General features: G+C 55.5%; 3 protein-coding genes and 1 long non-coding RNA gene across 8 annotated transcripts in view; 2 read left to right on the top strand and 2 right to left on the bottom strand.

The window, feature by feature from the left end:
• PPP1R37 (protein phosphatase 1 regulatory subunit 37) overlaps window positions 1-6898 on the bottom strand; it is a 37792-nt gene extending 30894 nt beyond the window's left edge. Inside the window, exon 1 of the mRNA XM_019979576.2 lies at window positions 6552-6898. Within this exon, the coding sequence (XP_019835135.2) occupies window positions 6552-6753 (202 nt within the window). The 5' untranslated portion in view covers window positions 6754-6898. The remainder of the gene's footprint in view (window positions 1-6551) is intronic.
• Window positions 6899-7226: 328 nt separating this feature from the next.
• Window positions 7227-8725, top strand: LOC139177144 (uncharacterized). The gene is made up of 2 exons (XR_011561623.1): window positions 7227-7546; window positions 7670-8725. It is a non-coding gene; the product is annotated as an uncharacterized lncRNA (long non-coding RNA).
• A 1-nt stretch (window position 8726) lies between these two features.
• Window positions 8727-19032, bottom strand: GEMIN7 (gem nuclear organelle associated protein 7). 5 transcript variants are annotated; one of them, XM_070771245.1, is made up of 5 exons: window positions 18241-18365; window positions 16363-16388; window positions 15767-15921; window positions 13150-13238; window positions 8727-9524 (listed from the first exon to the last, which is right to left on the bottom strand). In XM_070771245.1, the coding sequence occupies exon 5, from the start codon at window positions 9514-9516 to the stop codon at window positions 9139-9141; it is 378 nt and encodes a 125-aa protein (XP_070627346.1). In that variant the 5' UTR covers window positions 9517-9524; window positions 13150-13238; window positions 15767-15921; window positions 16363-16388; window positions 18241-18365; the 3' UTR covers window positions 8727-9138. The 5 variants fall into 5 exon arrangements, with proteins under 5 accessions (XP_070627346.1, XP_070627344.1, XP_070627343.1 ...); XM_070771243.1 differs by lacking the exons at window positions 15767-15921; window positions 16363-16388 and adding an exon at window positions 10243-10357 and having other exon boundaries at window positions 18241-18373; XM_070771242.1 differs by lacking the exons at window positions 16363-16388; window positions 18241-18365 and adding an exon at window positions 10243-10357 and having other exon boundaries at window positions 15767-16281.
• ZNF296 (zinc finger protein 296) lies at window positions 18326-22145 on the top strand. The gene is made up of 3 exons (XM_019979577.2): window positions 18326-18614; window positions 18855-19004; window positions 21057-22145. The coding sequence occupies exons 1-3, from the start codon at window positions 18326-18328 to the stop codon at window positions 22040-22042; spliced, it is 1425 nt and encodes a 474-aa protein (XP_019835136.2). The 3' UTR covers window positions 22043-22145.
• The last annotated feature ends 251 nt before the right edge of the window (window positions 22146-22396 follow it).

Below are 22396 nucleotides of genomic sequence, written 5' to 3'. Positions count from 1 at the left end.
CCCATCAGCTCTTCCCAGTCAGGGTCCTGGGCACCCTGATTTGATTAGAACTATTTACCATGCAGCTCCCTTACTCAACCGTGACCTCCAAGGAGGCAGGGCCTGCCTTCACCCCCGACCCTTAACATCGGCATTCACTAAATGAGAGGCTGCACTCGCCTTCAGCTGGAAGGGACTGAACGTGCACCACATCCCAACGCTGGGGAGCACAGGAGGAATTCTGGCCAAGGCTGAGGACAGAGGAGCAGCGAGGACCTTCCAGGACGCTTGAGCTGCCCAAGAACCACAGAGATCCCCTCCTGAGTGCCACCCAGCCGATTCCTTCACTCAGGCTGCTTCTCATCCCTGAGCTGCCTGGGGAGGCTGGAACGGTCATCTCCATCTTACAAAGGGTTATGGGTTCAAGACGAAGAAACCACGCAGCAGGCAGAAGCGGATGCAGCCGTGAGCCAAAGCTCACGCACCCAGGACCCAGGGGCAGAGAGCGCAGGCCCCCCGCCACGCTGCCTGGCTTTGTGACGGCCTCCAGTGAGTGACCTTGCCTCTCTATGCTCCCAGTACCTCATCTACAAACCGGGAAGAACGGCACCTGCCTCCCGGGTGGCTGGGAGACATAACCGAGACACCCACTCAGCCCAGCGGTGGGAGTAATGAGCGGTGACCAGGGTCGCCCGGAGAGCAGGGGCCTCGCCTGGGCCCCTCCACGCTCCACTGCAGAAGGCCGCCCACCCAAATCCCGTTTCTGCAGTTACCGCAAGTCAGCTGCTTCAGTGTGCTCTACAACAAGTCTGCGAGGCCAGCCCCAGCCACCCTTGAACTGAGGTCTGGAATTGAGCCTTGGGACTGAGTGCTGGGCAGCTGCGCTGAATCAGGGGCCCTGAGCAGGACAGCCAAACCTGGCCGCCTGGGGAGCTTTCTAGAAACACAGATTCCTGGCCTCCATTCCCAGAAGCTGCCCCCGTCATGGCCAGTCCAGTCCAGGGCGCCTGGCTCCACAGTTCTTAATACTTTTGGAGCCAAACGCCTGTGAGAGACAGGAGACGCCTGGTTCCCAGAAACACGTGCACACACTTTCGACAGGCCCCTTGGAGGACCGAGTGCCAAGCACCCAAGGCGTGGGGCCTGGCACAGGCCCATCAACTCCTCCAAGAGGCTTTCTCCCCAGTGCCTTGGTGGCGTGAGATCTGATGGAAAGCCTCACTCCCCTGCCGCTCGCCCACTCTCCTGGGCGCCAGACGCAAGTCACAGGGGTGACCCACAGTCTTCACCCTTCAAGAGGGAAACATGAAGTGAACACAAATAAAGACCTGGAGGTGGAAAGGAGGGCCAGCCGCTCCCCACACAGGCCCGACCACGGAGTCAGCTGCCCACGGGGCTTAGGGCTGGGGCGCCAGGCCAGTCTACAGAGGGGACGGGGCCCCGGGGGCAGCTGGAACTTGTCCACAGTCATGGCCGGTGTCTGAGAGGCTGTGGTTAACACTTCAGCGCTTCGCATCTAGACCCTCGCTGCCCTTGCTGCCTCTCAGCTGGAGGCCGAGACAGGCTGACTAAGTTTCAGCTCAGAGAGGCTGGGCAGCCTGCTCAGAGTCACCCAGCTCGTCACAGACAGGACTGTCCCTGTCAGGGACGTCGGGGAACTCTCCTGACGGATAGACCGCAGGGTTTTGATGAGGGAAACGCTGCGGGAGAGGCGAGTGCAAACGCAGAGCAGAGACAGCGCGGCACGGAGGGTAGGGGCTGGAGGTGGCGGCAGAAGACTGGCGACGGCAAGAACAGGGCCCCCCAGCACTCCCCGGGGACACTGTTCTCTCACTTAATCCTCATCGCCCTATGAGGAGGTACGACTGTCAGCTGTATTTCATAGACAGAAATATCATTATGGACAGACAGAACGACCGCCCAAAGTCACATGGCAGAGTCTATGTGCCAATGCCGGCAGGAGGAGGTGAGGGTGGGCCCTGCTGGAAACCTGGGGGAAGCACCAGAGCCACCCCCCTCAAGGGCACTGGCTCCTCACCAGCCAGGCCGCCCACCACTCAGGTAAAATGAGCCATTAACTAGCAAGAGAGCCTCTGTCCACTACGGACAGGTTCCTTTCCACCTGTCAAAACAGTTTCAAGGACTCAATCTGCAGCCCAGGTTTCAGTGAGAACAAACAGGAAGGTGTTTCCACCCCCCTGATCCTCACTGAGGAACACAACGGCCGCTGTCCCCACCAACCCCTCGCCCCCATCGAGCCCTGAAGCTCGGGTGGCCAGAGCTGGGCATGTCTGGGCCCCCTTCACCCTGCAGACGCCGCCACTCCACGTGACCAGTTTCCTGCGGGGGGCAAAGCTCCCATGCCCCCACTCCAGGACAGACTGCACAGGGTGGAGGTCAGGGAGTGGGGAATGAGTCATGGGCAGGACTGGAGGGAGGGGGCAGACAGCCGCCCAGACTGTGGCCGGTGTCACATGCTCCCTGACGCCTGCCTCGCCAAACCCGTGTCTCCTCCCCACATGGTGGTCAGCTGGGACTAGGGAGACAGCTGGGCCTCAGGTCACTCCTGCAGTTTGATCTGAAGAGTCCCTGGTACAAGACCCTCAGAGGAGCTGGGACAGCAAGGCCTGCTGCTATGGATGGGGGTTGCGGCAGGCGAGCCCCTCCTCCATGGGGGCCCACTTCCACCCCCTAGGGAGTGTGGGGCGCACACGGGCCCCAGCCCGGCAGTACGGAGGCGGCCTCCTCTCCAGCTTCACAGCCCATCCACCGGCAACCGGCTTGCTACAGAGAACCCCCTGCCCCACCAGGTCCATCCGGTCCACTCAGACATCCTGGAGGTCAGGTCAGCAGGACAGGGCTCACAATTTCACAGATGAGGAAACAAACCAGCTCAGCGAGAATCGGGGCTGTGCCGGAGCCATAGCATGCTGCGGCCGGGGCCAGGCAGGGAGCACACCGCAGCGAGAGGGACCCCAGGTATGGCCTGGCCTCAGCCCTTCTGCATGGCTGCACGTGCCCCTGGCACTCATTTGGCCATGATCCCCATGTGTCTTTCGAGGGGCTGAGCGGGAATGAGGATGGACTGTCTGCTCTCCCATTCCAGAGGGAGAGAGAGACCACCAGCACGAAACAAATGTGCATCTTAACAGCAGGCGGCCTTTAGTGCAATGAGGCAGACAAGCAGGCCCCCAAGTTGGGGGCAGGCGGGGACGTCATGTGACATGGGAGCCAGGAAAGGCCCTTCTGAGCGCTGGGCTGGGTTGAGCCTCAGTAGGCATGAGACTCTCCCGCACCTCTTTCAGATGTCTGGCCTCCAGGAATCCCTCAACACGTGACCTCTGACAGGGCCTGACAGGGCTCCTGCCTCAGGCAGACACCCCCAGAGGCTCCCACCCAGCTGGGCCCCCACCTAGCCCCAGACCCAGCCTCACCCACCGCAGCCGGAAGCTGTCAGGCCTGGCCAAGCTCTCTTCCCAGGGCAAGGCTCTGCTGACTGGGCGCCCGGTGCTAGGGCCCAATTCCTCCAGTGGCTGCTTGCTCCCAGCCCGGGGGTGCTCCTGCACCTCAGGCCAGGGCGACTTCTCCATCTCTGCGATGGAAGAGCAGCTTCTGAATGACCTCTTCCAATTCCGATGTGCCAATTCCTCCCTCACCCTTGGCCTCGGGGTCATGTAACCAGGGCAGGCCCCAGCGTGACCCCTCCCTCACCCTTCCCACGAGGGCTGCAGCTCAAATGACACCCTTTCTGCTTTCCCGTGGCTCACAGACCACCTCCAGCAAATCTCCTGCCCCTCCTCCAAGACCTGCCAACCCCTCCCTGAAGCCCCCAGCTGAGACCCTCGATCTCTCAACTGGGCAAGCCCCCTGGCCCAACTTCCCATAGCCTGGCGAGCCTCTGTCTCCCTCAGTCCCAGACCACCCAACAACTCCACTGTCCTCCCCAGACACAGGGCAACTCACTGGCCAGGACCAGGCCGGCCAAATCCCATCTCCCGAACTCACCAACTTCACAAATGAGCCTTCCCCTGCCTGGGAACTCCTTCCCCTGCCACCCAACTCCTTCCCTCACAGGTCAACCTCAGCCCCTCTCCCTGGCCGAGACAGACCATCTCTCCCCACCCTCCCGTAAAGTCAACTCATTTCTCCAGATCATCACCTCTCCACCTCAGACCCACTGATGTTTCTGGAGAGTGAGTGCAGACTAGTCCTGCCGTCCCTCCCAGCCACCATCCTCTCAACCCCTCCCAGCCAGGCACCAACTGACCCTCCTGCTCAACATTCTGCCCCCTCAACCCCCGCCTTCACTGCCTCTTCACGACTGCCCATGAGACATAAAAAAACCCAACCAACCAAAAAAAAAAAAAAAAAATCCAGACTGAATCTGCCTGGATAACAGCAGCTGCTATTTATGTGGCAGGAACTTACAAGGACTATCTTATTTAATCCTCACAACTTCCCCACAGTAGAAATTAGCACCTCCATTTGCAGAGAAAGAAACAGGAGGCTCAGAGAGGAAAAATGGCTTCCCCAAAGCCCAACAGCTGCTTAACACACAGCTGTTGCTCTTCTGGGAACCTGCGGGCCAGAAACTTTCCCCTACTCCCACCCCGCCCCCGGCCCGGACTCTCCAACTGCCGTGGCCACCACCACGTTCCAGCCCACAAACGGAACATCTTCCCTTCCCCCGGGCCCGAGCCCACCAACCGACTGGAAGCTTGTGAAGCATGCCCCCCCAACTCCATGAACCAACTCGTCCAGGCTAGCCCCTAAAATGACCAGTAGCACCTAATGTCACCCCTAAAATGACCAACCATAACTGCAGCTTCATGAAAGCCCAATCTGGCTGACCACTTTCCACATACAACCTTATTCAGTCCTCTCTGAAACCCCGTGGCGTGGCTATTCTCACCCACTTACAGGTGGGAAATCAAGGCTCTGAGGAGTTAGGAACCCAGCCTGAGGTCGTGCTTTGGGTAAATAGGACTCAGGATTGAGCTGCAGCGCAGGCTAGCCACCATCCTGCTCTGCCTCTCCAGTTCTTTCCCTCCTGCTCTGAGCTCCCTGGACCGGATGCTATATCTGGGGCCTGTTCCCTCTTCCCTTCCTCAGCCCTAGTCCCCCAAGCCCTCCAACCTAACCTATCTTGAGGGCCGAGAGCCCAGGGACTTGGCTGGCTCCCAACACCAAGAATTTTAAATTAACCACTGCCTCTTTAACAATAACTGGCTGGGGAATTTCCTGGAGATCCAGAGGTTAGGACTGTGCTTCCACAGCACCGGGCCCGGGGTTTGATCCATGGTCGGGGAACTAAGATCCCCCATTCCGCACCGTGCAGCCAAAAGACAAAACAAACAAAACACTAACTGGCCAAGATGGCATTTACGGCCGCTCCTCGTGGGTTCAGCTTTCAGTTCCCACGTTTCCCACCCTCACATCAAAGCCATCGATGTCTCCACTGCCCACAGACTAGCAACATTTCTACCTCTCTCCCCAGGGCCAACAGACCAACTTCTATAGACCTGGGTCCAGGCCGATCCCTCTCATCTTCGGCTCCATCCCAGCACGAGTCCCAGACCTGTCCAGGACTCAACCCTGCCATCCATCTCTGGAGCCACTTTCCACCTTGCCAGCCCTACAGATAAAACACACTCCTCCAACTGCTCTTTCAGTTCCAACACAGAGCCGACCTTCTCCAGAGAACTTATAATCTATGCAGTCACTCTCTCCCTACCACACCTCGAGCCATCAAACTTCTCCAGCGCTCTCACCTTCCACCGCCAGCAACTCCAATGTTTTCTCGGGGCAGGCGGGACAGGGGTAGGGGGAACAAAACAAGGACAGCCCTCCCAGAGCCAGGCTCCAAAGTTCCTCCGCTCCTGAATGACTGACAATGTTCTGCTTCCCTTTTTTGGGGGGGGAGGTGGGGGTGGAGTAGGGGAGGAGAGGACTATCTCAACCAGCCCCAAACTGACCACCAACTAGATTCTTTTTCTGGCAAGTTTGTTTACCTTGCCTCCCTTTCCCAGTCCCGGGATTGACTTGACTCCTCTACCGCCAGACTCCAAGTTTACTCCTTGTCCTCCTTTCAGCCAAGGAAGTTGAGTCACATGACCATCCCCAGCCCCCGAGGCTTGCAGACCGACACTGTAACCTCTTTCTGTCCCCATGGGCCCATCAAACTCCTCCAACCGCCCTTTCAGCGACAATGTTGACCCACTCTTCCTCCCCTGACTGTTCTATCCTTCTCTGAGGCAACTATGAACTCAAAGGCTGCTGCCCTCCTAATCAATTTCCCAAGCCACTAAACTTTCTTTGATTGCTCACCATCTGAATTCCTCAAACGATCACCATCAGCGTCCCTTGGGGAGAGGAGAGAGGGAGCACAACCAGCTAATGTTCACCTTCCCAACCCAACAGCCACTCCCTAACACCCTCCAAGCTCTAAACTGACGACTGTCTCCTTAAATCATTACTAGGGGCAACTTATTGAGCTCCACCTCTGTACTGGTGGCCGCACCGACTCCCAGGTCCCCAACCAGCCCGCCCCCGCGCTCCAGCGGTGGCTATACCGTGTCTCCAGGGGTCTTTGGGTTCCACAGCTCCGGACACGATATCTTCGTCGGAAGGGAACGTAACGCGCTTGGCCGCAGCCTTGAGGCGCCCGTCGGCCGGGGGCGATGCAGGGCCGGGAGACGGGGCCTCGACGGGGGCCTCCTCGGCTTCGCCGTCCGCGCCCGGCCCGGGCGGCGCCTCCTGCGGCGGGATCTCCATCGCCGCCGCCGCCGCCTCCTCACGGGGGCCCTGGGGACATGCCCCGGGCCCCGGACTTGTCTCTCCGGGCCCTCCCGCCGTCCCGGGGCATGGGCTCAGCCACTGCTTCAGGCGCCGACTCCGTCCCCTCTCCTGGTCGTCGTAGTCGTCGCCGCCGGGAGCTCGAGCGCGCCTCCCCCGAGCCCGGTGCGCGTCTGCTCCTTCGCAGCCGCACTTTCGTTAAGGGCCAGTGATCCCGCCACGTACGCGGAAAAGCAGAAAATCAATTTAAGTTATTTTCAGGGAGAGTTGTCTCGTGCGTTGTTAAAGCGGGTACCAAAAAGCAGAAAGAGCCACGGGAAAAAGAAACGTGAGTAGTGAATCTGCAGAGCCGGAACTGCAGAATACGAGGGGCGGGGCGAGATGGACGCCGTCTCCCGGAGCAGCGCGCAAGCGCGAATCTAAGCCGCTCCCCCGCCCCACGCCTCCCGGCTTCAAAGTAGATAACTAATATTCAGGCCCTCACACATTCGTCACGAGCTCAGGCAACGGAGAAAGGAGTGGAGGTGATAGGAATAAAAACATATGCTTGGTGAGGCTAGGCCAACTGATATGGAGAGAAGCAAAGGGATGGAGAACTTGAAAGGCTATAGGAGTTGTGTTGACTATATGAGTACAGGTGATGGATGCTGACAGAGGGAATCTCTGCCTGGAGACAAAGCCTGTCTCCACTTGCTGGTTAGGCTCCAGCTTTCCATTTGCAGACTGCAATTTCATCAATGACCCTCTTTGGATGTTGTGGTTATAACAGACGGTAAGTCGTGTCGGGCTCTTTTCTATAAATTGTATTTTATATAATTTAAACTTAAAAACGGAAATGAGTCCATAAGGAGTATTCTAGCCTTAATTTAGCTTTTTGTTTTTTTATTTTTTTAAGAAAAGAAAAAGCTAGACGAAGGAAGAAATTCCGAAAGCAAGGGACGAATCTTCCAACCGAAATACCCGGCGATGGAGCAGGTAGATCACGGAGCCAGTAGCGAACTAGCACGAACTCAAGCCACGCCCCCACAAGGGCTGACTCAGTCGTTTACTATTCGCCTCCGCACTTTCTCCGCTCTATCCCAACCCAACCACAACCCTGGGTGGGCGGAGCTAAAACCAAAAAAGGTGACTTGGGGAGGAGCAAGTGACGTCGTTGCTAAGGCAACTCGAAATCTGGGCCCAGGAGTCGCCAGAGGTAGCGTTGAGAATGAACAAATGGGAGCTGAGGCCCTGCACAAGCTTCATTCAACTTCAGGGGTTGCTGCACTTTGACCACTGAAGATGACCAAAGGAAATCACATCTATATTGAACGGAATCTTCACTTACATTCTTAAACTGATGGGACTACAGAGGGGGCAGAAATTACTTTTTGAAACAATCTACTGAGGGAATTCCCTGGAGGTCCAATGGTGAGGACTCTGTGCTTCCCCTACAGGGGGCATGGGTTCAACCCCTGGTGTGAGAAGATCCCAGTGTCATGGCCAAATAAATAAAAGTAAAGTGTGTGAAATGGACAGCCAGGCTACAAAGCCGGGGTTAAACGGAGAAGGGGCAAAGTTTCACTCTAACCCTTAATCCCCCTTTTCCCCAATGGTGCTGCAGGGTTTGACCCACCTAAAGGCTACCCACCCAGAGGCCAGGCAATGGGAGGGACCTCTTGTGTGTGACCATGTGACCCAATTCAAGTCACTCCCCTCACTGTATACAAGCCAGCCCACCAGAAAAGTCCAAGTCTCCCAAGTCTGGCATCCAGCTCACACCAGCTGTTCCAGACTAGCCATGGTCCAATCCTCACATCTTTATCCCAGCTCCTCCCACTCCTTTGACATGTCTTCCCTTTCCTGACCCAGCTCCACAGGATTCAGCCTTTCAATAGCCACCCTTTCACTCCCTGAATCTGGCTCAATACCTATAGGCTACATTAAAAAGAGAAATAAAACAAGAAGCAAAGTTTCCTGAGATAATTGATTCCTTGGCAGGAGGGAAGCATTGGGGAATATTTCCAGGGTGGCTGAACTTTGCACCCTCTTCAATAGACAATTTCCCATTAGGTAATCTGCCGTCCTTTATTCCCTCCCTCTGTCCCAAATCCTCAGGAACTGGCATGGGGCCCATATATCTGTAGAGTTGAGAGTTCTGTGAGGTAGAGCATTCCTTTCAACAGGATGTAGAACCCATGGGGTTGCAGAAGTTTACTGACTACACCCTGGATGTCCAGAGATGTCAGAGTTGCTTGGAGCTTGGTGCGAATTTCCAAGGGGGTTCTGAACTCTCTGGGGCCCAGAGTTCCAAGCTCAGGAACATATGGAGGCCTGGGAGACTGTAGCTACGCCCAAGGCAGAAAGATGAACACGATGAAGTCTTTATGGCTTGAAGGTGTATGAGATAATGTCACTACACCGGAGCAGTGCTTCAGCCTGAATGCCTATTGGAGTCTGAAGCTGCGACACATAGAAATTGGCCACGTCCAGGTCGGTGGCTCCGAAGTGGGCGATCACCTGCACACCCTCGTGCAAAGTGAAGCACACTGGGCGCCCCACCATGGCCAGCAGGCTGCGGAGGTAGCGCTCCCGGAGGGAGGCTCGAGCCTGCTGTTCCCAGGATTCCCGAGACTCTGGAGGCTCCGGGACTTCCGGTTTCGGCGGGGCTCTGCGTCCATCGGGAGCAAAGCCTCGGTTGGAGCCATCAGGACCCCGGGGGAGCCGGAGCACAGGCACAGGAGTGGCCAGCGGAGTCTGCATTATCCTGGCTGTTGGGTGAAGAAGTAGACCAGGGAGTCATTATGGGGAGTGTGGAGCTACAGGAAGAGGGGGCTTGGGGCAGAGGCCTATCTATCCCATTTCCACTTAACCTGTCCAAAACCCCACTCCTAAGTCCCTCTTCTAAAATCTGTGCCATCCCTTGGCCAGTCACCCCTCTTCCCAGGACCTATCACCCCCATTTATAAGGTCCATGAAAGCAGAGCCTTTGCACTGCTTTTTAAATTTTATTTTTTAAGTTTTTGGCTGTGCCACCCAGAGGATCTTGGTTCCTGGACCAGAGATCGAACCCATGGCCCACTGTAGTAGAAGTGTGGAGTCCTAATCACTGGACCACCAAGAAATTCCCTGTACTGCTTTTATCCCCGGTCCCTAGCAATAAATATTTGCTATAAGAACAAGCCCTGACCTCTCTCACAAACAGCCCATCCAATCCATTATTTGTGGAGGAGGGTGTGGCAACCCACTCCAGTATTCTTGCCTGGACAATCCCCATGGACAGAGGAGCCTGGGGGGCTATAGTCCATGAGGTCACAAAGAGTCAGACACGACTGAGGGACTAAGCACAGCACATCTTCCAAATAAGTTCCCATTCACACAGGAGTCAGCTCAAAAGGGGGATTTTTTTTTTTAAGGGTGAAATTTTTTGAGTCATACTTATTTTTAATAAATAAATGAAATACAGGGAGGAGAGGGGAAAGTCCTTACCATACGTTTGAGAAGGCCCAGGATATCTGCAAAGTGTTAAAAGTACCTCCTCAGAAGATATTCCTTGTAAAGACTTCAGAGTAACTTTGCAGTGGAGAAAGTGGTAGACACCAGTCTAACGTTGGCATAAAAATCAACATGTACAGTAATGGGGCGAACAAACTCCAAAGGCATCCTGATATGACACACTCGGGACAGGGCACCCCGTCTATGGTGGCCCTGCCAAAACGGATGACCTCGATCTATTGAGGTAACTCAAACTGAGAAACAGTCTACCAAAAAAACAAAAACATTAGCCTGGTTCTTCAAAAATATCTAGATCGTAAAAGACAAATGTTGGGGCGGGGCCGCAGGCAGTTCCCTAGTTAGGATTAACCAGTGGTTAGGATTTGGTGCTTTCATAAGAGTGTGTGTGTTAGTTGCTCAGTTGTGTCCGATTCTTTACAACTCCATGAACTGTAACCTGCCAGGCTCCTCTGTCCATGGGATTCTCCAGGCAAGAATACTGGAGTGGGTTGCCATTTCCTTCTTCAGGGGGATCTTCCTGACCCAAGGATTGAACCCACATCTCTTAGGTCTCCTGTGTTGGCAGGCGGAGTCCTTACCATCTGAGCCACCAAGGAAGTGGCCTGGGTTATCCCGGCTTAGGGAACTCTAACCGGGTTATCCCTGGTTAGAAGCAGCAAACAAAAACAAGAAATGCTCAGGGAGAAAAATATATATTTTAAATTAAAAAATAAATATATATATATATATTCTTGAGAGTCCTTTGGACAGCAAGGAGATCCAACCAATCCATCCTAAAGGAAATCAGCCCTGAATATTCATCAGAAGGACTGATGCTGAAGCTGAAACTCTAGTACTTTGGCCACCTGATGCAAAGAACTGACTCATTTGAAAAAACCCTGACGCTGGGAAAGATTGAAGGCAGGAGGAAAAAGGGACGACAGAGGATGAGATGGCTGGATGGTATCACTGACTCAAAGGACGTGAGTTTGAGTCAACTCTGGGAGTTGGTGATGGACAGGGAGGCCTGGCGTGCTGCAGTCCATGGGGTCGCAAAGAGTCGGACACGACTGAGCGACTGAACTGAACTGACTGATTCACAACCTAATAGTTTCACTCTGTCCAACAGCTCGGTCTAGCCACTGTCATTTCCTGCCTGGACTACTGAAGTCAGCTCCTCACTGGACTCCCAATTGCACCTTTACCCGCTGTCAGTCTGTCCTCACACACAGCCAGAGGGACCCCATTAACACCTAGGTCAGATCACATCCCTCTTCAGCTCAGAGCCCTCCCCTGGCTGCCGTCTTGCTCAGAGTCAAAGTCAAAGTCCTCACCACAGCCCTCAAGGCCCTGCATGCTCCGGATCCCGCCCGTGCCCTGGCCTCACGCCCCCGCCTACTCTCTCCACCTGGCCGCACTGGTCTCCCTGCTGGTCTCAAGCACGTCTGGTGTGGTCTCTTCGTGGGCCCTGGTAGTGGGGTTCCCTCTGCCTGTACTGCCTTCTCCCCATTCCCAGAGCAGCCTGTTTTCAAGATCTCCCCTTCAGCCCCCTTCGTCTGAGTCGGCTTCCTCATTCTTCAGAGCGTGCCCCTCTCTTACACATGATGTTGTCTATTTACTGGTCTGCTTATGGTCTTTTTCCCTGCGACATGGCTGCCTCCCCACAGGTAGCGACCTTGCTTTTTCCCCTCTGTGTAGCCCCAGCTCCTGGAACACGGGGCGGCATACAGACCAGACTCCTTAAATACTGTGTCTGCTGGAATGAATGGAACGGAAATTGAGCTCTCAGGCCTGCTTAGGTGGGTGACCTCAAGCAAGAGACAAGAGCAAGAGACCTCAAGCAAAAGATGTTTCCTCTTCCACTGTGTGGAGAAACGGCACCAACGGCCACCTCCACTTGTTATCAGGATTCAACAGGCCTGTGCACCATAGGTTCATGACCTACACACTAGGTTCTCCCTAGTGTCATTGAAGTTACACTTGAATAACAACTGTATGAGTGCTGGTACTGCTGTGTGACCTAGGGGGAGCTGCTCATTAGGTCTGTGCCTCAGTTTCCCCATCTATAAAATAGACTGACAAGAGGACCAACCTGACAGGGTTGCCACGGGGACTAAATGACCCAACAAATGTGAAAGTTTAGCACTCGCCTATAACATGTTACATGCTGCTACACTGAGGTTGGGTTTTTTTTTTTTCAAGTATAGTTGTGCGAGTTTCAGGGACACAGCAAAGCAATTCAGTTATATGTATATATATAAAAATAGATATATAATTCAGTTATATATTTAAAATATATATATATATTTTGCTCTTTAGTTGCTAAGTCATGTTCAACTCTTTGTAGCCCCATAGACTGTAGCCCGCCAGGTTTCTCTGTCCATGGGATTTCCCAGACAAGAATACTGGAGTGGGTTGCCATTTCCTCTATAGGTATCTTCCCCACCCAGGGATCAAACTCATGTCTCCTACATTGGCAGACAGATTATTTACCACTCAGCCACCAGGGAAAACTATATATATATATATATATGAAAACTATATATATATACACACATATACATATATATACACACTTCTTTAGGTTCTTCTCTCTTATATGTTATTACAGAATATTGAGTATAGTTCCCGACTGTGCTATACAGTGGGTCCTTGTTGGTTATCTATTTTATATATAGTACTGTGCGTACATTAATCTCACACCCCTAATTTACCCTGCACCCTGCCCACTGCACTGATGCTGACTGCATATAAGGAGATGCTGGCATTGTGGGCAGGAGAGAGGACCTAAGTTTCAGGCAGTACACCCCTCCCCCTGCTTCAGTCCCCTCCTCTCTAAAGTGATTCACTGAAGTGACTGACACGAATCAGGTACCCAGGTCCCATCCCAGGGCCACTCACCATACAGAGGTGATTGGGATTGTCTTTTTTTCTCGTGAAGCTCTTCCTGTTTCAGCAGCTCAACTGTCAGCTCCTTGCAAGAAAGGATCCTGCAGAGAAATGAATCAACGTTTCTCAACTGCAGCTCTAAGTCTGATCTCACACCTCCTCTGCTCAGAGCCCTCCCATGGCTCCCACTACATCTGGCCAAAAGCAAAAGTCCTCAATCCAAGGCCCTATCACCTCTCTGATCTCATCTCCTTCCCTTCTACCCTGTGGTCACGGTTGTCAGTCCCTGAAAATGCCAAGCACATTCCTGCCCCGGGGCCTTTGCACATGCTATTCTTGCTTGGAACCTTCTTCCATACATGAGACATATATATTTCCAGATACATGGCTTGCCTTCCTCCCTTACTTCACTCGGGTCACTGCTCAAACATTCCTCCAGGGAGGAAAATAATAGCCCTTTCACCTTGCAGTATCTTTTTTTTTCCACATCACTATCACCTCCTGACAATATGCATTTACTTGTCTGCCCATGTGCCATCTGTTCTGCCACAGCACGTAAGCCTTTGGGAGAAGGGACATGTCCGATTACATCACAAGGGCTGGCAACCAGGGGTCACTCAATAAATATCTGTGGAAGGATTCACTCCCCCTATTATCCAACTGCCTTCTCTGCACCTGACCCACGCTGGGTGGTGCTGGAGACCCAGCTGGGAACCAAAGAGCCCGGCCCTACCGTCCAGTGGATGATACACTAGGGCTCCAGATGTGACACCAAGAGTAGGCAGGGCTGGAATGAAGGAGCCCGGGGGCCTCATGAGCCCAGAGGGGACACCTGGCCCTGCCTGGGGGCGGTAAGAGGTGGTTTCCAGGAAGGGGCCCGGGAAAGAAGGCTCTGATAAGCTTACATTGGAGCAAAGACCAGAATGGAATGAGGAATTGAGCCATGAGGAGATATGGAGGGGAAAGCATTCCAGTTCGAGGGGACAGCAAACTCAAAGCCCATAGAAGGGTGACTGGGTGATAGTAAGGAGGCCAGTGTGCAGGAGGTGGGGGCAGGGGCCTTGAGGACTGGGGTATCTCTGAGTAGAGGAGGAGCAGGGTCTGACTCATAGGATCCCTCTGCCTGCTGCACAAAGAATGGACTGTGAGGGGCAAGGGGAGAAGCAGGGAGCCCAGTGAGGAAGCCACCTCATGGGGAAGACGGAAGATGACGTTATCTGGGGCAGTGAGAAATGATTGGATTAGGCTATCTGTTGAGGATTGAGAGCCCTCACTATTTGCTAAGGGACTGGGCAGAGCCAAGGAAGACTCCCAGGTTTTCACCTGATGGGCAAGACCACAGTGAACAATGAATTAATGGGACTTCTACAAGACAGATGGCTGTGAAGGAGATTAAGGGATATGCACATTTTCTAATGTATCTGACCACGGCATTCCCAGTTTAGTCCAGGGTCACCAGCCCCCAGGGCTCTCTCCCAGCACTTGAAGGTTAACACTTGAGTGTTCTAGGAGAAACACCCCCCTCTAGGGCTGATGGGAAATATGCAAGTTGCCAGAAAGCTGTTAAATTCCTTAGTAAAACAAAATTTAATTAAACATGGGCCAACATAGGCCATGTTTTTGCTACTAGAGAGGAAAAAAAAAAAGATTTGGTCATACCTGCACAATCCCCATTTTCCCAAAGAGGAAAATGAAGTTGGGCGATGCCAAAGCATTTACTGGGTGCAAGCTGGTGACTGACAGGAAAAGGGAGAAACCAAGGTTGGTCTGGTTAACAGTCAGGGCCATCACCCCTGCCCTATGCAAAAGGGCAGTTTTTTCAGTCAGCAAAGGAGAGCCATTGAGGTCTGGGAGTGACTTGATAAGAAAATGGTTTGAGAAAGGTCACGTAGGGTGTGCCCAAGACAGCAAAGGCAGCTATTCTTCCTGGTGACCAAGCCGAGAGTCCTTAATCCTATCAGTTTTCAAGCCAAGGATTTCCTGTCCAGGTTTCAGGGGGAAAAAAAAATTGGATCCCATTCCCCACTAGAAAAACTAAAGTGCCCATCACTTGGATCAATGGCAGGGGCAAGAGACTCACAAACTTCCATCCTTGGGGGCCTCAAAGTTCACTTTCTAGAAAATAGGAATGATCGGCTCCGTGGACACTTAGCTAAACCTTCAGTGGCCAGGGTTGGGAACCAACTGAGCTACCAGATTAACAGCGAAGACTCTAGACCGAATTCACCGAGACACTGACCAGCCTACAACCACCACCCCAAGGGCTGACCCGGTCTGGATACAAATTAGTTAAATGGGGCGTCCGGTGAGCATCTGGACATCGAGCGCTGAATCCCCCCGCCCCCAACCAGGGCCGGTCAGCTTCCTTTCGTTTCCGCCCCGGCCACCCGTCGCTCTCCTTTTTTCATACTAAGTAGGTCCTCCCGGCCCGCAGGCGTCCACTCCCCACTCCGCCCTGGGCTGGACTTTTTTCCAACCTCCCGACACAGATTAAGCGGACGATTCTGCTCCAGGAAAGGCCGGAGTCTGAGGACTTCAGCCATTATTACTGTTATTATCGTCGTCGTTATTATTTTCCCGAGGGGTTGCATTCCGACCTCCGACACCTCCCCCCTCCCCCGCAACTCACCCCGGGCGCGGGGATGTCTCCGCTGCTGCGTTAGGAGTGCAGTCCCTCCCCGATGCAGGTGTTCGGGGACTACAACTTCCCAGTAGCCGGCGCTGCAAGCGCGGACCCGCCTCTTTCCGCCGCTCGGGCTCTTGCACGCGGGTGGGCGTCCTGTGCTGGGACCGAGGAGCGGGATCGTGCTCGGGACCCACCACTCTGAGATTCACGGCGCCTGGCGCCCCTACTTCCGCCGGCGCGCCAGCTGCAGAGGCCCGGGCGGGCCGCTAGCCTCCGAGCCTGGGTTCCGCCCGCGCCGCCGCCGCCGCCCCACGTGGTCGCGGGCGCGCGCTCGCGGGCTCGGAAATCAGCACAGACCCCGGGCGCCACCCCGCTAGCGGCTTGACCCTGCGCTGAGCTCTTGATCTACCAGTCTGCGTGGTGTGGACGTCCAGGATGTCCATTTTACAGAAGAAATTGAGGCTCCTGTCGTCTGCTTCAAGGCACATGGGACTTGGCACCCCCACCCCGTACACGTGCACACTCCTACCCCTCACCTCCATTCTGAACCCCACCTTCCCTATTGAAACCTTGAGATCATGCTTTCAGCAGCCACGCACCAGGAAAAAGCCTTGCAGAGCAGCACCTGGGGGAGACCAAAGGCGGTCATTTTGCCTTGCAGGACTCCCCACAGCCCCGTCTTACAATGGGAAACTGAGGCCTTGAAAGGCAGAATGTCTGTCCTGGGTTGGAAACACACTGCTCTGGACTCAGAATTCATTCTTCCCCACGGTTTCACTAAGGGAGGGGTCTTGTAGACCTCAGTTTACCACTGGATTCCCAAGACCCAGTACCTGGTACAGAGACCCTCTGCAGATATATTTTGAAAAAAATGCATATAGAAGGAGCTCAATACACAATCTGTTAACTGAACTATGAACCATTAGCAGCTCTGTTCGTGAACAAGATGGATTTGGCTCCATTCATCTCAGAACCTACATTCTAGGGAGATTGAGAGACATCCAATAGGTTATTACATGAACAAATACACCGACAAGGTCCTTCAAGGCTTGACAAGGATGCAAAAGGAATAAAATAAGGAAAATAAGATAGAGGGGTAGCAGGTTGGGGGAGCGTCTTTAATTGGGCCGTCATGGGAGGTGGCATTGAAGAAGAAGCCACCTCAGGTCATAGCTGGGAAACCTGAAGCCCAGGAGGGAACTGGGGACAGATGGAGGTCATGGAGTGTAAATTGTACGGCCTTCGGCAGGGTGGGGCTGTCTTAGATCCTGTGGTCAGGGAGGTCCTCTGGTCTTTGGAGGACGGTTGAGCTGAGACCTGAATAACAATATGAAGGAGCCCTCAGGCTTGCAGCGGCACTCCAGGAGATTAGCATGTGAAATGCCCTCTGTGTTGGGCTGAGGACACTGCCGGCAGGCCAGAGCCAACTGACCCTGGCCCTGACCTCTGGGGGTTGGGGGGGCTTGTGTTAGGGAGAGGGGAGATAGGAGAGTAAACAAACAGTTCTAGATGGTGATGTGGTTGGTGCCAGGAAGAAAAGAAAACTTGCAAGGTTGGAGGGTGGGGCAGGGTGTTGATGCCACTTCAAATAGCGATCAGAGAGCAGCTTTGACAAGGGAAGTTGGAGGAGGCCCCGGCGGAAGGAGGCTATTGGTGAGCTATTTGGTTTTAATGGCGAGTCCGGGTCTAGGAGCAGAGTCAGAGTCTGTGATCATGGCCCTCCAGGGCTCCAAACCCTCCCAAGGCTTCCGTCTCAAAAAACCCGAAGACTTTAAAGTGGTCAAAAGATGTCCCTGGAGCTGACCTTGTTTTCTCACAGAACTCCGTCCATACAGAACTTAATTTACAGAACTCCTCGAATACACAGGCCTGGCATGGGGAGAAAACTGAGGTCCCAACCCCACCCGAGTGATCCTGTCCCTTTATAACCCTTCCTAGCTCTGCCCTCCCCCCTCCATGGCACTTGTGCTGGACAGCACTTCATATTTTAGTTTATCTTGTTGAGACTCTGTCTTTCTGAACGAATAACCTGCAAGAGGCCAGGGTTATTGTCTGTTTTTCCACCCTGCTGCATCTTAGTGCTTAGTCCAGAACCTGGCACATAGTAGGCGCTTAACCCTTGTTTGCCCAAGGAATTTTTATTGTAATGTATTCAGTGGAATAGGTCAGATTACTATCAGGCGCCTAGCTAGAAACTTGGCCCCTACCATTTTCTCGCTTGGGGGTGTGGGTGGGCACCTTGTGCCTCAGTTTCCACCAGCCCGGAAACGGGGTCAGGAATAGCTGTTTCTGTGCGTGGTCGTGTGAACTCGTTATCTTTATATTCAATCATTCAGCCAAACGCAGGGGTCACGGTCCTGATTGAGTTTGGCTGAGGGTGGGGCAGTCCTCCCCCGGCAGGCCCCGCCTCGGTGGGCGGAGCCACGGGCCGGGCCAGCACGTGTAAGAGTTCGCTGCGGGTCGCCGCAGTCACTCACCTGGGCGCCTCGGTCTGAGCGCGCACGCCTCGCGTGTCCTCCGCCCGCCAGTCCGCCAGTCCTCCAGTCCGCCAGCCCGCGACCCATGTCCCGCCGCAAGGCCGGCTGCATGCCTCGCCGAATAGAACCCCCGCCCGCCGCCAGCTCAGACGACGAGATGGAGATGCGAGACCTCGTCATCGACGTGAAGCCCGAGCCGGACCCGCGGCCCCTGCAGGCCCCGGGGTTAGGGCCCTTCACCCCGAAGGAAGTGCCCGCGCCGGAGCGGTTCGAGAGCGAACCCCGCCACTGCGCCGGCCCCGTACCCACCGGCGGCCTCATCCATGCCCTCGGCCTGCGCAACCAGTGGACGCCGCTGTCCCTGAGCCCTCACGGTGAGCGCCCCCTACCCCAGCCCCGGGCCAACCTCCCTCCCTTCTCTCTCGGGTGGGACCTCCTCGGGGCACCGACCCCCGCCCCTCTCCCCCACCCCGACTCCCGGCCCCTGCCTTAATTTCCTGGCCAGGTCCTGGCCTCCAACCTGCCTTTTGACCTTCGGGTTTCCCCTCTCCCTCGGAACCCCCAGGCCCCATCCTGGCCCCACCCCACGCTCACCACCCGCTTCCTCCCTGCAGACCGCCAGCCGTGGACCGACAAACACCCAGATCTGTTGACCTGCGGCCGCTGCATGCAGACCTTCCCATTGGAGGCCATCACTGCCTTCGTGGACCACAAGAAGCTGGGCTGTCAGCTCTTCAGAGGCCCCAGCCCCTGCCAGGGCTCAGGTGAGTAGAGCCGGGATGCAGTCACCGGTCTCAAGTTCAAGGGCCCGGCTTCCTGTGGGAGAGGGGCTGAGCTGGACAGGCGAGGCAGTGAGCACTACTTCCCCTTTCTGGCTCCCCACCGGGTGCAGCCTAGGCGTGGCCAGGGCCTGCCCTGTCCTAGGGCCGAGACTAGTGGTGGTGAGGGGGGTAGGTGGGGGCGGGGCTGGGCAGGGGAGGAGGGCCACCCACAGGGTGTGGCCAGCCCCAGAAGACTGGTCTGGGGATTTGCCATACACACACCCCCAATCTGGTTTCACTTCTCCTTCCCCTTGGCCAGAAATAACTGGCCAGGTGGCTGGACCAGTGTGGCAGTAGGGGGGACCTCTGGGGAGGGCAGCGGCCTGGGGGAGGGGAGCCGAGGCCAGCTGGACTGGGGGTGTTGTCACCCCCTTCCATTTATTTATCACTTCTCATCAAGATGCTGGGCATTTGCTTGGAGTTGGGGAAGGGGCTTCTGGCCTCCCTCCCTGATGGACTCTCCCAGCCTTGCATGCCAGAAAGCCCCTGTTTTCAGCCAGGTCCTGGGTGTCTGGATACCTGGGCTCCCAGCCGTGGGTAGGAATTAAAACCCTTAACTTGGTACTAGACGTCTGGCGAGCTGAGCTTTTGGTCAGCATCGATTGTGAAGCTCATACACAGCTCTGGATTTCTAGCCCCTGTGCCATGTGCCCCTGGGATTTGTGAGAAATGGAATTATATTCAGGGCTGGGCCAGGGAGAGGGTCCTGCAGTGAGAGGGGGAGGGGGGATTTTGATTGCAGCAGGGAGGCTGGCCCTGTGGGCAAGGGTGGGGCTGTGATGGGATCATGGGAACAAAACACTCTGTAGGTGCTTGGGCTTGGGAGAATTGTGGACACTGACGGGCTTCCCAGGTGGCTCAGTGATAAAGAATCTGCCTGCCAAGCAGGAGATGTGGTTAGATTGATCTCTAGGTCCAGAATATCCCTTGGAGAGGGGAATGGCTACTCACTCCAGTATTCTTGCCTGGGAAATCCCAGGGACAGAGGAGCCTAGTGGGTTATAGTCCATGTGGTCGCAAAGACTTAGTGACTAAACAACAGTTAATGCTTATAGAGGGCTCGATGGACCAGAACTCTCAGCTATTCTCCATCTGAGGTCACAGCAAGTCTAAAAGGGAGAGGACCCCTAGGATCCCCATATTCTAGCAAATGAGGAAACCGAGGCTCAGAGATGTGTATTTCTTGCCCAAGGTCACACAGCTAGGGGGCAGGGGAACCAATTGGAAGTCAGGACAGGCCCCACCTGTGCTCTTGAAAGCCGCCCCCATCCCAAACAAAGGCAAAAGGATCTGGAAGTACACTACCAATAGTACCTGAGGGTTAAAAGAAAACATTGGTGACTGCTAAGCCTTCTCCCCATTTAAACCTTGGCACCCTTGTCTAAGGCAGGAAAAGGGGATCATGGATGGAACCCAAGTATTTGGGGCCTGGCAGAGACATCCAGTTATCAAGAGCTGTTTTTACGAGTAAACCAATCATTTTTCCTAAAAAAATTTTCCTCTCTCTCCCACTCCCCGGGATTTCTGGATTGAAACCCCAGCTCTACCCCTGCCTAACTGTGTGACCTTGGGGAAAGGTCTCTTTGCCTCAGTTTTCCCATCTGGAAAATGAAAGTCTTTCCTAAGGAAAATTTTAAGAGGGAGCTGTGGGTGGCAGGTGCCCAGCAGGCCTAACTGGGTCAGCCCTTCGTGACCCCACTATAAGCTAGCACTCCTCTATCCATCCCTCTCCTCTTTTAACCTTTTCTTGAAGACTTTTCAAACACAGAGGGAATCCCCAGGGATTCATGTACTGCATGGATTTTCCTTGCTCCGTATCTGTCCGCCCCGCTCTCTGCACCGCTTCCCCCGGGGGCGGGGAGCCTGGCCTCTTCTGCTGCCTCTCAGCCCCTGGACCAGAGCCTCTCCCACACCTCATGTCCAGCTGGCAGCTGTGAACTGCAACTGCTCCGACTTGCCAGTCACACTGCTTCCTGGCCCTTCTCCCCTCTGCAGAACACGAGGACCTGAAGGCCTTGAACTGCCTCCGCTGTGGCCGACAGTTCACAGGAGCCTGGAAACTGCTGCGCCACGCCCAGTGGGACCACGGACTGTCCATCTACCAGACAGAACCTGAGTCCCCGGAGGCCCCACTGCTGGGCCTGGCTGAGGTGGCTGTGGCCGTGTCGGCCGTGTCGTCAGTGGTGGGGCCCGAAGCCGAGGTCAAGGGCTCCCGGGTGGGGCCCACCCGGCGGAGCCCCACCTGCCCCGTGTGTAAGAAGACCCTCAGCTCCTTCAGCAATCTCAAGGTGCACATGCGCTCGCACACGGGCGAGCGGCCCTATGCCTGTGACCAGTGTCCCTATGCCTGCGCCCAGAGCAGCAAGCTCAACCGCCACAAGAAGACCCACCGGCAGCTGCAGCCCCAGAGCCCCTGCCTGGCCGACACCGGCCAGGAGCAGGCCTCCACCGCCCCTCCTGAGCCCGCCGCCCATGCCGCAGCCCCTGCCAGCGTCCTCCCGTGCAGAGGAGGAGAGGGGGCCGGGGCGGCTGCCACGGCAGGGGTCCAGGAACCCGGGGCTCCTGGCGGCGGGGCTCAGGTGGGCCCTGGTGGGGACAGCTGGGGTGCTGACACTAAGGAGCGGAGAACGGACCAGGAGAAGAACCAGAAGATGTCACCCAAGAAGACGCTGAAGCCAGCAGGCAAGAACCGGGGGCCGGGGCCTGGGGGCAGCTGCGAGTTCTGCGGGAAGCACTTCACCAACAGCAGCAACCTGACGGTGCACCGGCGCTCGCACACGGGCGAGCGGCCCTACGCCTGCGAGCTCTGCTCCTACGCTTGTGCCCAGAGCAGCAAGCTCAACCGCCACCGCCGCATGCATGGCCTGGGGCCTGGCGGGCCCCGCTTCGCGTGTCCCCACTGCTGCGTGCCCTTTGGCCTGCGGGCCACCCTGGACAAGCACCTGCGGCAGAAGCACCCTGAGATGGCTGGGGAGGCCTGAGCAGAAGGAATGCCCCCCTGCCATCCAGGGCACCACGGTTACCCACTTTTGTGATCTCCTATCCTTCCCCCCAATCCCTGAGTAAAGCCTGCACGTAACTACACGTGTTTGGACTCTGGTTTTCTTGGGGTGTCTGAGCTGGGGCGGGAGGCTTCCCTCCTTGGGGTGGACAGCTGGACAGACCGGTTTGGAACGACAGGGTGAGGGGAGAGGCTGGCCCCCAGTGCCCGGGGCACTGCAGGACTGGCACAGAAAGCTGTGCTCCCGGTTCCTGGTGTGGGCGAGGCCAGGGCAGGGGCCGAGGCGAGGGTGGGGAGAGGCCTGGACCTGTCACCGGAGGCCCCTGGGCAAAGT

Source organism: Bos indicus, chromosome 18, assembly GCF_029378745.1.
Source record: "Bos indicus isolate NIAB-ARS_2022 breed Sahiwal x Tharparkar chromosome 18, NIAB-ARS_B.indTharparkar_mat_pri_1.0, whole genome shotgun sequence".
NCBI classification, from domain to species: domain Eukaryota; kingdom Metazoa; phylum Chordata; class Mammalia; order Artiodactyla; family Bovidae; genus Bos; species Bos indicus.
Note: the sequence above shows the minus strand (reverse complement) of the source record. Positions and strands in the feature narration are given on the sequence as shown.

Bases quoted from the DNA above. Each gene is read 5' to 3' on its own strand.
- ZNF296 (XM_019979577.2), top strand. From the start codon at position 18,326: ATGTCCCGCCGCAAGGCCGGCTGCATGCCTCGCCGAATAGAACCCCCG. The intron at 18,615-18,854 runs GTGAGCGCCCCC...TCCTCCCTGCAG, and splicing joins GCTGTCCCTGAGCCCTCACG to ACCGCCAGCCGTGGACCGAC. The intron at 19,005-21,056 runs GTGAGTAGAGCC...TCCCCTCTGCAG, and splicing joins CAGCCCCTGCCAGGGCTCAG to AACACGAGGACCTGAAGGCC.
- GEMIN7 (XM_019979579.2), bottom strand. From the start codon at position 18,923: ATGGGAAGGTCTGCATGCAGCGGCCGCAG. The intron at 13,239-18,894 runs GTCAACAGATCT...ATTTCTCTGCAG, and splicing joins TCTGCATGCAGCGGCCGCAG to GATCCTTTCTTGCAAGGAGC. The intron at 9,525-13,149 runs GTGAGTGGCCCT...TTCACCCAACAG, and splicing joins ATCCCAATCACCTCTGTATG to CCAGGATAATGCAGACTCCG.